The sequence below is a fragment of the Lissotriton vulgaris genome, chromosome 5 (assembly GCF_964263255.1).
Source record: "Lissotriton vulgaris chromosome 5, aLisVul1.2, whole genome shotgun sequence".
In the NCBI taxonomy this organism is placed as follows: domain Eukaryota; kingdom Metazoa; phylum Chordata; class Amphibia; order Caudata; family Salamandridae; genus Lissotriton; species Lissotriton vulgaris.
Window position 1 is genome coordinate 1,073,616,833 of NC_141693.1, and position 12,256 is coordinate 1,073,629,088.

Here is a 12,256-nt window from a genome sequence, read left to right on the forward strand (position 1 = left end):
GAAGCATTAAAGTCCCACCAGTTTACTGAGGGGCTACTGCTCATCCAGTCTCAATATGATATCAAAAATGTGTTAAGGTTCTGACCAATTAAAATAAAGTACTACATGTAAATTGTGGTGGATTAGTGGTGTTTCCACAGTACTGACTGTGAATGCTACAAGGAAATAGCTATAGTGCTTGCCGGATTAAAAACATTAATGATGTCAAAGGTAATTGTGTATTTTGTGAGGGTAATCCAAATATAGCTGTGAATTCCGACACAGAACCATAGAGATAGAGGAGTGACTTTCTTATTAAAATACCAACTTGATAGTTGAAATGAAAGAGAAGTAAATAGTGTCATATGAATAATTATAATTTATCACTGCTAAAGGTGGTGATATAAAACTGGTAAAAAAAAAACTTCCATGGAATAAAAAGCATATTTGCTCCGTTTTCCTTCAAGGACTGGACATTGACAAAGTCTGTTTAGTTCCCTTCCTGATTTCCAGAGGGAAGACCTACTCCTCCTAGTAGCCGCAATGCTGACCTGAACAGAATAGTATATGTGAATCATGTCAAATGTCTGATTGAAAGGTACAATATGCAGGTTTGTGCCACTCCAGTTCTAAAAATATAAGCATCACAGTGGTACTTGATCCATGTAATTCTGATCATTTGTGCCTTCATTTCCAGCCTGATAACACGAATGCCGTCACAGTGGGTGTTACCCGCTGACTTCATCAGGGCTTCGATTCCATATTGGTATATTCTCTATTGCACTTGCTAATAATGTTTGCATTACTCTGTAATTACAGGGTATCAAAGAATTAGTATCCATCTACAGCAATGTGTTGCCCTGTATCTTGCCCTTGTGTCTGTGGCATCAGCCAAGGTCAGTGTGTAGTGACTAAGCATGTGTTGGCTGGCTGGAACTGTATTTTCTGAAGGCACATATAATCAGAAAAACAGACTACAGTCAGAGCTAGACTGGCCATATCAGGCAATGGGTGTTTCCCCGGTGGGCCGCCAGGGTGGGGGCTTGGTTTAGGCCCCGCGGGGGGGGGGTGTTTTTGTTACCGGGGATCGACAATATGGGCCTCCTGTAACAAAATCGGCCTTAGCAAACACAAACAGCTCAACTGCATCCCCCTCACCTCCCAGAGGGGTCGTCCGAGCAGTTAGCCAGGGCCAGTTTCTGTTCCCAGTCGGCCCTGACCCAGTACTACTTCAGCACTTGTTTATTTGCAAATGGTAGTGCCAGCAACTTGTATCCCATACGTAATGGGACTTTGTCTCTGATTTGGAAAACAGGGGAGTAGTTGCTTTACCAATCTTCTGGGCACCCATAGGCATGGCCTGCTCTAGGGCGGTGTGACCTATTCCACTGCGCCGGGTACTGACTTAAAGGGGCACAGAGTTTGCAAGTTTATTTTGGTTTTAAAAGCACCTCCTGCAGCGTTCCTTGCCTTCAGCAATTTCCAGACAGTGATAAAAATGTCAAGATGTATATGGTGATTAATGTTCTTCCTGCAGAGAGATTGGAGTTTTGTCTAATTGAGGTTTTTACTGACCCTAGTTTGGCACAGAAGGTTACTGTTCCTGCTGCAAAGAATGTGTACTATGCAGATCACAAAGTGCATATAATGTAAATAGGTCAGTGAGTTACTGCTTTTCTATGAGTCATCATTTTGTTACTTGTAGTTTAAAAGTTAAATTCCTCATATTGAACAGTGAATCAAACAACTACATGCACACTGAAAAGTATAGATTAGATCATAGATTAATGTTGCAAAAAGGATTCATCTGTGCAGAAATGTATTCTTAGTATTATCCCAAGGTAAAAATGACGCAAAAGTGGCGCAAGGGGCTTGTAAATCTGCCGAGTTTGTGCTTCTACAGACCAAGCACTCTCAAACTATACTGCCTACCAGTATGAATGACATGTCACTCCTATAAATTGTAGTCCTCTGGCTTCTGTAACATTTCCTCTTCAATGATTTACACATGTATGATTGATTGTCTCTTTGTTTTCTGTGTGTGATGTAAAGTGCTCCTACACTCTTATAAGTGATGCTATGTAACTAATTAAATGCATCTGAAAGAAAGTTGTTCTGGAGACTTGAGGGGCCCTATTAAAAGGTGGTGGTGAGGTAATCCGTAGTGGAGGTAGTCACCACGTCCACCACGTATGGGGGGGTGCCAGCAAACATCCTCACACTGGACGCCACCAGCGCTAAAGCCGTCCCTGCCCATATGAACTGTGAATAGTATTGATAAGCTTGCTAAGAACAGTTTCAAGTATAGCCATGTGCCGACGCTACTCTATCCACTCCAATTTTTGTGTCTTCATGAAAAGGTCCCAGGTAGGAGGAAAACCTCATGATATGGGTACAAAACCTCCTTGGTAATCCAGTAGCTCCTGATTGAAATGGAGAAATCAGCATGGCACTAAACACCGCCTGACAACTAGAATGAGAAACCAGTCAAACAGAATCCTGATACAAAAATCCAGAAGCAAGTCAAAACCACTTGAAACAAAAATCAGGGACAATTATGGTAGCAAGGACCTTGACCTTTGAAAAATAATGAATCCTACCTTTGTCAGGAGTAAATTGACATGTTTTTCCAGGAAAATACTCTGTAAATATTCATGTAGACAAATAAACTAATGGGTTGGTCACTAGAGTTTGTGTTTTCCTTTTCCGCCCCTAGCTCTAAACATAAAATCCTGAGAGATCAACCATACTAGCAGATTGACCAGCGTGCTCAGTTCCATCTGCTGCTGAAAATAACCTTAGAACCCGAAAGTAGAATTGTAGACGTTGCTGTCACAAACTTCGGTTCTTTTAATGTGCAGGTGGTCATTTGTTCACTTGGGTCATGCAACATCTTTAAAGGGATAGAGGAGATTCCAAGCCTCACATACACATACATAACACAATGTGCGTTTTCAATGACTAAATCTCAATATTTGTTTATGGTCTGTTTTACCTAAAAACTTACTTGTATTTAAATGGGTAATGTGGGATATTTGTAGTTTACATGTTTGTTTGAGGAATTCCTTCTCAGTTTTGGGTGTTGTAACTAAGAAACTGTTGTGTCAATGTGCTTTCACATGTCCTACGTCCAGAAAGGGCCATTAACTTATGATGTTTGTCATATACGCGTTATTTCTCCATGTCAAAGTGCTGTAAATAACAGGTATTACTATTACCCATTTTAATGGTGCTCAAATTAACATGAAAACTATGTCCTGTTGGTAGGCTGATATATGACCTACATTTCAGTTCCATTTCAGTGGTAAGTGTTTTACTTTAGGTTGTACATTATTCGATATCTTTTACGCATTAATATCTTGTTTTACTGGAAAGAAAGAGAAATAAACAATGGAAAACCGCAGAAAAACAATGGACAAAATCAGAATCAGATGATAGAAAAATAGAGCGAGTGAAGAATCTTCAATTCTGGCAAGCTCTGACAGGGTGATGAATGCCTCATGGTTTCTTCCTTAACTAGTCTGCTTCCTTTACAGGAAACATCGGCACTGAGCTCTCTTACACCGATGCCAGCATGTTCATCTCGTCAGACGGCGGCAACACGTGGAGACAGGTAAATGTTCACATTTTAAAAAACACTGGTTAAACACAGTGTCATTCTAATTTTGTTCAGACTTTTAAATGTAGTTATTTAGTGCCCATACTATGCAATTTTAGTAATTTCAATTATAAATGAATAAATACTACATGTATTCATTGCAAGTGCATGTGACGTGTGTCTAATAATGGTGCACAAAAATGTGTCTGTCTTTGTGTACCACACAGACGTATTCTGCTGAAATTAAAATATATTTTCTTACTGCTAGATATCCGTTCTCTCCAGGGTTGAACTGGTGTGGAGGGTACTCTAGCACTGCCAGATGGGCCAGCTTGAAAGGGCCAGTGTGTTAGGTGTTTGTTCTGCGCCCTGGGCCATAATGTGACCAAAACTGCTCATACATGGCCCTTTCAAGCTGCCACATCCGGTAGTGGCAAAGTGTGCACGGCAGGCCAGTAAAACAGTGGTCCTCTCCAATTGCTATTAACAGATATTGGGCCACATGTATGAAATAAGAATTTTGCAATTACCAAATAGAAGTTTTTACCAAATCTCTATTTGGTAATAGCGCTTCCTAAATGCACAGTTCACATTTAGGAAAGGCTTCTTAAGTGTGGATTAGGGATTTGCAAATTGTAATTCCCTATTTGAATTCACAATTTAGGTAATTGCTAAATACCTGTGAATACCTGAATTGTGAATCCCAAAGCCTTTCATACATTCAGAAAGGCCATTTTGCATATGCACCATTTGCGAATGCCAAATACTTTGATACACGTGGCTCATTGTCTCTTTCGCTGCAACCTTCATTTGTATTATTGCCATTGACCATATTAGAACAAATGTATCACCTCACGAAGTACACCCTCTAGTTAGAAACCTGTAGTAATCTGTAGTGGTATTCTCAGTAGTTGTAACTTCGATATACTTACTCTTAAGCAGTAGCACCTCAATGTAGTGGCATTCTCATTAGTGGAACAGAACCATGACTTGCCTGCCAGTGCCTGGTTTTGAATTAAATGCCTTTGGTGGAAACTGTCAAATTGAATTTTAAATAGTATATATTAACATCTTGCTCCCTAATCCTTTGTCAAAAAGACATGTGTCCGAATTAAAAGATCTATGAAGAAGACTGCTAGCATGAACATGATCTAGAGAGTTACTAGCAGCTGGAGCAGATTGCAGAGTGTGACTGTGGCATGGCTACATTAGATAAAAGACTGATGGGCTCATTTGAGCCTGGCGGTTAGCCAGTCAATCCATCTGGCTGCTGGAGTGCCTCCAATCATCCCCTCGGCTGAGGAGGACTGCCGCATTTAGAGATCCACGCCTCCCTGTCCGAGATCTCTTTGCTGAAAGTGCATCTCCCTTTATGGCGGATGCCTTCCTAAGAAATAGAATCCTGAGTGGAACCCAAAGTATTCTTTTTCATTTTCAGAAACAAACTCCAAAAGTAAATGTGTGTGTCTGAAAAAGAAATAAATTAAAGTCTGTCACTAACAGGGAGTTTTGAGGCCAGATGTATGATGCATTTTACTGGTAAAATGCATTTTCAAATGTACCAACCCTATTTTGCGAGTCGGTAACCTATGAGTGACCCGCAAAATGGGGTTTGAGAGTCCCTATTAGGAAGGGGCATGCCAAGGGCGTTCCTTCCTAATAGGGAGTCGCCCTGGTATGTAGGACTGTTTTGCAACCATGAATGCTGTTGCAAAACATTCTCAGTTGGGTAAGCCACTTCAAAAAGAATGGTGTACCAGGGGGACCCCTTTCCCTATGAGAATAGGGGCGCCAACATTTTTTCAGAGCATGCAGTAGTCTCACAGACACTGCTCACTCTGAAATAATGAATAGAAAACATTTTACTTTTATTTTTGAAGAGATTCCAATTTTCCTTTAAGGAAAACTGACTGCAATTAAAAAAACTGCTTTATTTCAAAAGCAGTCACAGACATGGTGGTTTGCGGACCCCAGCAGCCCACCATTTCTGTGAGTGCAGGCCATTCCCATTGTGTTGCAGCTTGTAACCTGCCTCATGGATGTTAATGAGGCAGGTCCCTTGCGACCCATTTGAGAATCACAAACAGTGTCTCACCCCCACATGCAGCAACCTATTTAGGAAGTGCAAACGTTGCGAATCGGTAAATTCGGCTGTTTGCGCTTCCTAAATACGTTTTTGGGATGCATGAAACATTTTTTCAAAATTCGTTTTTTTTTGCATTTCCTAAAAATGCGAATGCATTTAAGGAATCGCATTTGTGCGATTCCTTAAATGTAATGCATCATTTTTAAAAAAAATGCGAATTTTGAAATAGGAAGTGCAAATTAACACGAGGTTGACGCTCGTGTTAATTTGCAAAATTGTTTCAAAAAGCACAAAAATGCATTTTGAAAAGTGTCATGTTACAGACACACATGTCCTTAGGACATGTGTGTGTGAAACATGCACTTTAAAATACATTTCAGGGGTGCAGGGGGGGGTCCTTTGGACCCCCCTCTGCACCCTTGCAATGCACCAACAAATTGTAATTTCCTAAAAAAAGAAATGCAAGACGGCATTGATTCCTATGGGCCTCTAGGCCCATAGGAATCAATATAATGCCATTCCTTAATTGCGATTCGCAATTAAGGAATTGCAAATTCCGAAATTTAAGAAATCCTAAAAATGTTTGGATTTCTTGATGCATAGGATTTTGCAATTCCTAAATAGCGATTCCTTAATTTTCGCTATTTAGGAAATGCAAAATCCTAGATTGATGCATGTGGCCATCAGACACTGTTGTACATCAGGTTTTCGACTCATAAATCAATAAAAATCACAATTTGCGAGTCGCAAGCATTGATGGTCGTTCATCTGGCCCATGATTCCTGTGCTACAACATTTTTTTTATTTTCCTGCTTGAGTCCCCAATGCCTCGCATGGCAGTTACACACATGAAAAATCAGTGCTTGTTGTCCCATTAAAAATATGAAGGGGTATTGCCACTTTGAGCGTCTAACATGCTGTGGACTGGCAACTGGGTCAAGAATTTCTGACACAGGGGCCAGCTGAGTCTCTGTTGTCAGGAACTCAATCGGCCGAAAACCGGCCCGGCAAAGAGCTCGGCGGCACCTCCAACCCCCCACCCGAGTGGGGAGGAGGGGGGGGGGGCTGAGTACTTTGCCAGGGCCGGTTGTGGTTCCCTGTTCTTGTGGCATGAAAAAGGAGATGGACAGAATAATACACCTATTCGGTTCCACAAACACACAGAATACTGGGCTAGTGGGATAACAGAAAATGATGGGGCCCTTGTGATGAGGGGCCATAGACTCTCAAATATCCAACAGATATTCATTGGCCTTGGGCTGAATGGGGCTCCCTTCATAGAGTAGGGAACTCCCTGGCTTGTTGGGGGTACTCCTGTGCCGAAGGGGCCGCAGGAGGCTCCGTTATGCCCCTGAATTGGGCAGCTAAGTGCATGAGCAAAAATCATGGAGTTAAGATGTGCAGAGAAACAACCAGTCGGGCTAGTAGATTTTGTCTAAGATTCCCTTATAATTTATATGGCATTCTTATGTCTTCTATGCTCCTAGATTTTCGAAGAAGAATACAACGTTTGGTATCTAGACTGGGGAGGAGCTCTTGTAGCGATGAAACACACATCACTACCTGTTCGACATTTATGGTAAGGACATCCTATCTTCTCAGCTGACAAAAAGTAACATTCTCTGTCTAAGTACTGGGTATGGAATGGTGTGAGAGTTCTGAATCATATTAAATGTATTGCTGTGCAACATTCACACACAGTATATTACACAAAATATTGTAGGCCGCTACAATGTTTCTAGCCTTTGGCTAGTCTCTAGCCTTTGGGACCTGGCCTCCTTCCGAGCTAGATAGAGCCGTGTTCCCCAGTGCGCGTGCCCGATGGCTTCAGGTTTTCCGCCTGCGTCATGGCGCCACAGCTGACGGAGCTCTCTCAATCAACAGCTTCTTCAGATTTTGATGTAGTTATGATGCTGAAGCTCAACTAATGGGCTGATCGTCTGAACCCATTATGAAAGAAGCTAATAAAATACCCTTAAATTCCTTCCTAGCGCTCAAGCACTCTTAGTACATGTACAGAAAATAGTGTTGCAAAGGCTCATTTAACTGGCAACTACTTTTTCATTATTTCTGATTAATACCGATTTTGTGGGTCATAGAAACCTTGTCCTTCATAACGAACAGTTTCCTCATGATCGCTCTGCGCGGAGACATCATATACTTGCCTGTCACTTCAAAAAACACTTCAGTGTGCAATATTTCTTCGGCGGTGTTTGCCAGAAGACATCTCCTGTATGTGAACCATCAGAATCTTCCAGGTGCATGTCTTAAAATAAATGGCTGTGTTTTTTCGGTTTGGTCTTTGATCAAGTATGTTTCAAATCTGTTTGAAAGGCTTTCTTGCCTAATTTATTTTTATGTTTTGCGAACTGTGCCTGGTCTCGACTTTGGAACATTCTGGAAGAGTTATTAATGCAAACATTAATTGTGTTTCCTTCCCAGTTATTGGACACCCTCTGAAGCGCCCCTAATATCAATCAATCAATCAATCATATTTCTAGCGGCGCGCTAATCACCCGAGGGCTATCCAGGCGCTGTACCATTTCTCCTCTGTATGCCAAGTTAATACCGGTCTGCACCCTAATTAAAACACGTCTATACACCTCCTAGAACCGTTCTTAACTGTCAGTGCACATTGTAGTTAGCTGTGCATTAAATACGCGCCCCCTTTAGTTTCTCCTCACTTGGTTTTTCTCCTGTAACCTTGAAACACGTGTGAAGGCAAATTCTTCTTTAAAAGGTTGACAAATCCGCATGGAGTTTGTTGTTTTCGGCGCAGTTGAAGCATATTTATCCATGTAAATATGATTATGATTTGTAGAGCGCCGTGTCACAAAGACAGGTGTTTTATCGCTGTCAATAAATATGGATAAAAATATGATATGTTTATGCTGTCAGACTTTTCCTTGTAAAGCTCTCCGGGTTTGGTGTCCTGAATGCCACGATATGTAGGCTGTTCTGATGAGCGACTTGTTCATTTATTTCATACCTAAAATGTTCTTTGCCTCCACATTTTACTTATCAGGTTGAGTTTTGATGAAGGAAGATCGTGGATCAAGTACAGCTTTACTTCTGTGCCCCTCTTTGTGGATGGAGCTTTGGTGGAGCCAGGCGTGGAGAATCAAGTTATAACGTGAGTAGAGCATAAGTGGGTCAAAATGTGATGACATATTTGCAATGCAAGTTTCTTTATTCTTTATCCTCGTCGTGCAGGTAAGTGCGGTGGAGCGGGGCTGGGTGGGGGGGAGGCGGGTTTTTGACAGCCGACCACAAGTGGAAATTGAATAAACAATTTATTTTCCCTCGTCGTCATCTGTCGCAATCCCGCCTACCCAGCCCCATTGCCCCACCACTCTTAACTGTACGGGCCACGCCTGTTTATTCAGACTACAAACATGCAGAGCCATGTTGTCATTTAAACACACAACAAAAAGCCAACCATGGAACGGTTCTTCCTTGAATTTTAGTCTCCACACAATCTTTGAACAAAGCACATGTATATTCTGCAGCACCCAACTTCCTACTCCATTGTCTGGCCAGGTACCATTAGCTATCTGTAACAGAACATGCAATAACTATATTAAAAAATGCAGTGTCCGGAGAATAGAGCATTTTGGTTTTCATTTTGCGCATTGGTCATTTTATGTTTGGTATTTAGCTGGGTATGATTGAAAGTACTTTTCTTTTAAAAGTAAGGGCACTAACTTGGCATTGATTTATTAATTGGTAATGTATCCAGATTAAGACTTCAACTGCTCCCCCTTCTTACCCTTTTATTCCATTACTAGAGGGGTGTACTTGGTGTACAGTTTGGGCCCAATAGAAAAATAGACACAAAGCTTTAGATGCATCCCTTTCTTGATCTTCTTTTCAAAGGGTTTTGTTTGAAAATAAATTGTGTTAGCCCTCCTATGAGTAATTGCATTGCTCTCAAATTATAAAGACATTGTGAATGTAAATATAGTGTCAAATACAGTGGAAGTGGCTTTGCATTGTATAATCCTTTGATACATTAGGTAACATCACAAAAATGCAATAAGAAGAATTTGTACATTGAACTCTGTGGCAAACACCAGATTTGGTTTCCATTGTGTACATTGCAATGTTATGCTTAGAATGTATTTGTTTATGAATGAAAGTACATTATCTTTTTAAAAGTAAACACATTTTCTAAATGTTGACGCTTGAAGTGTTATTGTGTGCCAAGTGGTGTTCTAAGTTTCTTACCTACGCCACCTTCCTGTGAAAGCCTTGGACTGTTCTGCCTTACTGTCTGAGGGTCAAGTGCTTAAGGGGTGTACTTTCTGTTAATGTTAGCTCCAATAATGTGTTGTACATTGCCAACAGTGGCGGCTCCTTCAAGGGAGTGCTGTGGGGCGGGGGGTGAGGCAGGGGAGGGGCCGGGTGTATTTTTTTTAACTCTGGCATGCAGCCGAACAGTTAAGTACATAAATAAATAAATAAAACACATTTTATTGCACGTGCTGCATCGCTGTTTGCTATGCAGCGTGCACAATGTAATTAGTTTTATTTATTTATTTATTTACTTAATTCTGTTTGGCCGTACGGCAGGGTTTACTACCGACCACCCTGCCCCTCCCCGGCCCAGCTCACCGCATCACTCCCTGGAGGAGCCACCACTGATTGCCAACCATATTACAAATACAATAGGAAAACGTTTTTTCTTGTAAACACTTAATAAATGCAAAATTAAGGGATTTTACATTGTAAATTCTGTGATAAACACCCCCGGAAGTGGCTTTATATTGTTTAACACCGGAAGACAATTTTACACAAATCTTCATTTAAGGAGTGAAAAGAGATATCTGGTTTTGTTTGTCTACATTTGTAATTTTATGCTTCGTATTTAGTTGTGTATAAATTAAAACACCTTTTTCTAAGAGTACAGGCATTGGTTGAATATTAAGTCTTATTCTTCTCTTTATCATTCTCCAATGGTAATGATACAAGTATACAGGTCATCATTTCATTTTTATATTGTCAATATACCAAAACAATTATTCTACACAGAGCGCTGATTACTTTCTGTACATTTAAGAAATTAACTATTGTTAAATAGATTATCTGCAACCAAACATAGTAACTGTAAAGATTCCTCACTATTGAATGTATGTTTTTTGACTTGTCAGTGAAACAAATGCCTTCCAGATCCACTCAAAAATTAGTTAACACATTCAATTGCAACTAGGGAAAATAAAAAAGAGTTCTGAAATGCTAAATGACCGACTACAACAATTGGTTAATAGAGATTGCAACCAGTACATTTTTAACTTGGAATTATAGTACAATTAAAGGATACTAGTGAATATAAAATATTGTAGGCATTTATAAAGCCTATAGATTTGGAATTTCTAATATAATTTGTTTTCCTAAACTTCTAACTCACACCCCAACATTGCAGCTTTTTCTCACATACAGGAAAGGTATATCAGTGAACAGCACCTCAAGATTGACTTACATACAGATATGGGCAGCAACAGTATATTTTCTTTACATCCAGAACAGGTATATTATCGACTATAAAGAGTCACCGTACGGCCAGCAGTTTATGTATCTTTTACCACATACTTATATACAGTCAGTAGCAGTGAAATATGGGCACCAGGACTGTAAGCTTTCAGCAAAGAGAGCACACACAACATGGAACGCAGCAGTGGAAAATTTACCATACTCCCATATTTACATATCAACAGTGCAGTGTTTAAAAGCTTGCTATAGGTGCATCACAGATAGGCATAGACAAAATCCCCCTCACGGTATCATGAGAAATACTGAAAAAGTAACTGGAACAGTCTTCATGGAGGGTGTTATATACAAGACAAATAGACTGCAAGTTCAGAGGGAAGGATGGAACTAAAAATGGACAAAAAATGTAAAAGAACACTTCTTGCACAAGTACATTGTCATGCATAGGGCTTGACGTTAAGAGCATTTCGATTGGTTGGTGTGCTTAAGTGTCATAACAAGACATTCCACTCGAGAATTCAATATTAGGGAACCAATGATACCTACAAACGAGCCTCTCTGTTACACAAAACAAGAGCTGTTCATCATTCATCACGCCACTATAATAATATTTTCTGAAACGTGTTCTCTTTATTTTCTAATCACCCCAAATAAACAAATCCAGCATATATATATATTTTTGTGTAGAAGAATTACAAAAAGGATGTATTCTAAAGCTGCAATTTCTTACCGCTTCCCATATTGTGAGGGAGAATGTAATACAAGTTTTTATTTTTTAGATACAGGTATCTCTCTTAAAATGAGAGGTCTCTCAGAAGCTTTGATGGGGCCCACGGAAAGACTAATTGTGGGGCCATCCCAAAGAACGTCCTGCCCCTGTTCACCACCTCTTTCCCTTTACCATCAGGAGGCAAAAGCCATCTAACTTACTGAGTTGGCCACTAACAGAATTGTTGTGATTGCAGGAGGGGAGTTGATTCTTCATGTTTTTAAGTTAATGTTTAAAACTATCAGTTAAAATAAAGGCTACTCAGTGTAGTTATACACCCTAATATTTTAACATGAAGCAGCTCCAAATGTTAAAAGAATACACTTTTTTACTTAAA

The 12,256-nt window shown here is 40.2% G+C and overlaps 1 protein-coding gene across 1 annotated transcript in view; it reads left to right on the forward strand.

Moving 5' to 3' along the window:
- SORCS3 (sortilin related VPS10 domain containing receptor 3) overlaps positions 1-12,256 on the forward strand; it is a 1,546,015-nt gene that overhangs the window by 961,581 nt on the left and 572,178 nt on the right. Inside the window, exons 15-17 of the mRNA XM_086919577.1 lie at positions 3,516-3,592; positions 7,151-7,242; positions 8,689-8,796. Of these exons, the coding sequence (XP_086775703.1) occupies positions 3,516-3,592; positions 7,151-7,242; positions 8,689-8,796 (277 nt within the window). The remainder of the gene's footprint in view (positions 1-3,515; positions 3,593-7,150; positions 7,243-8,688; positions 8,797-12,256) is intronic.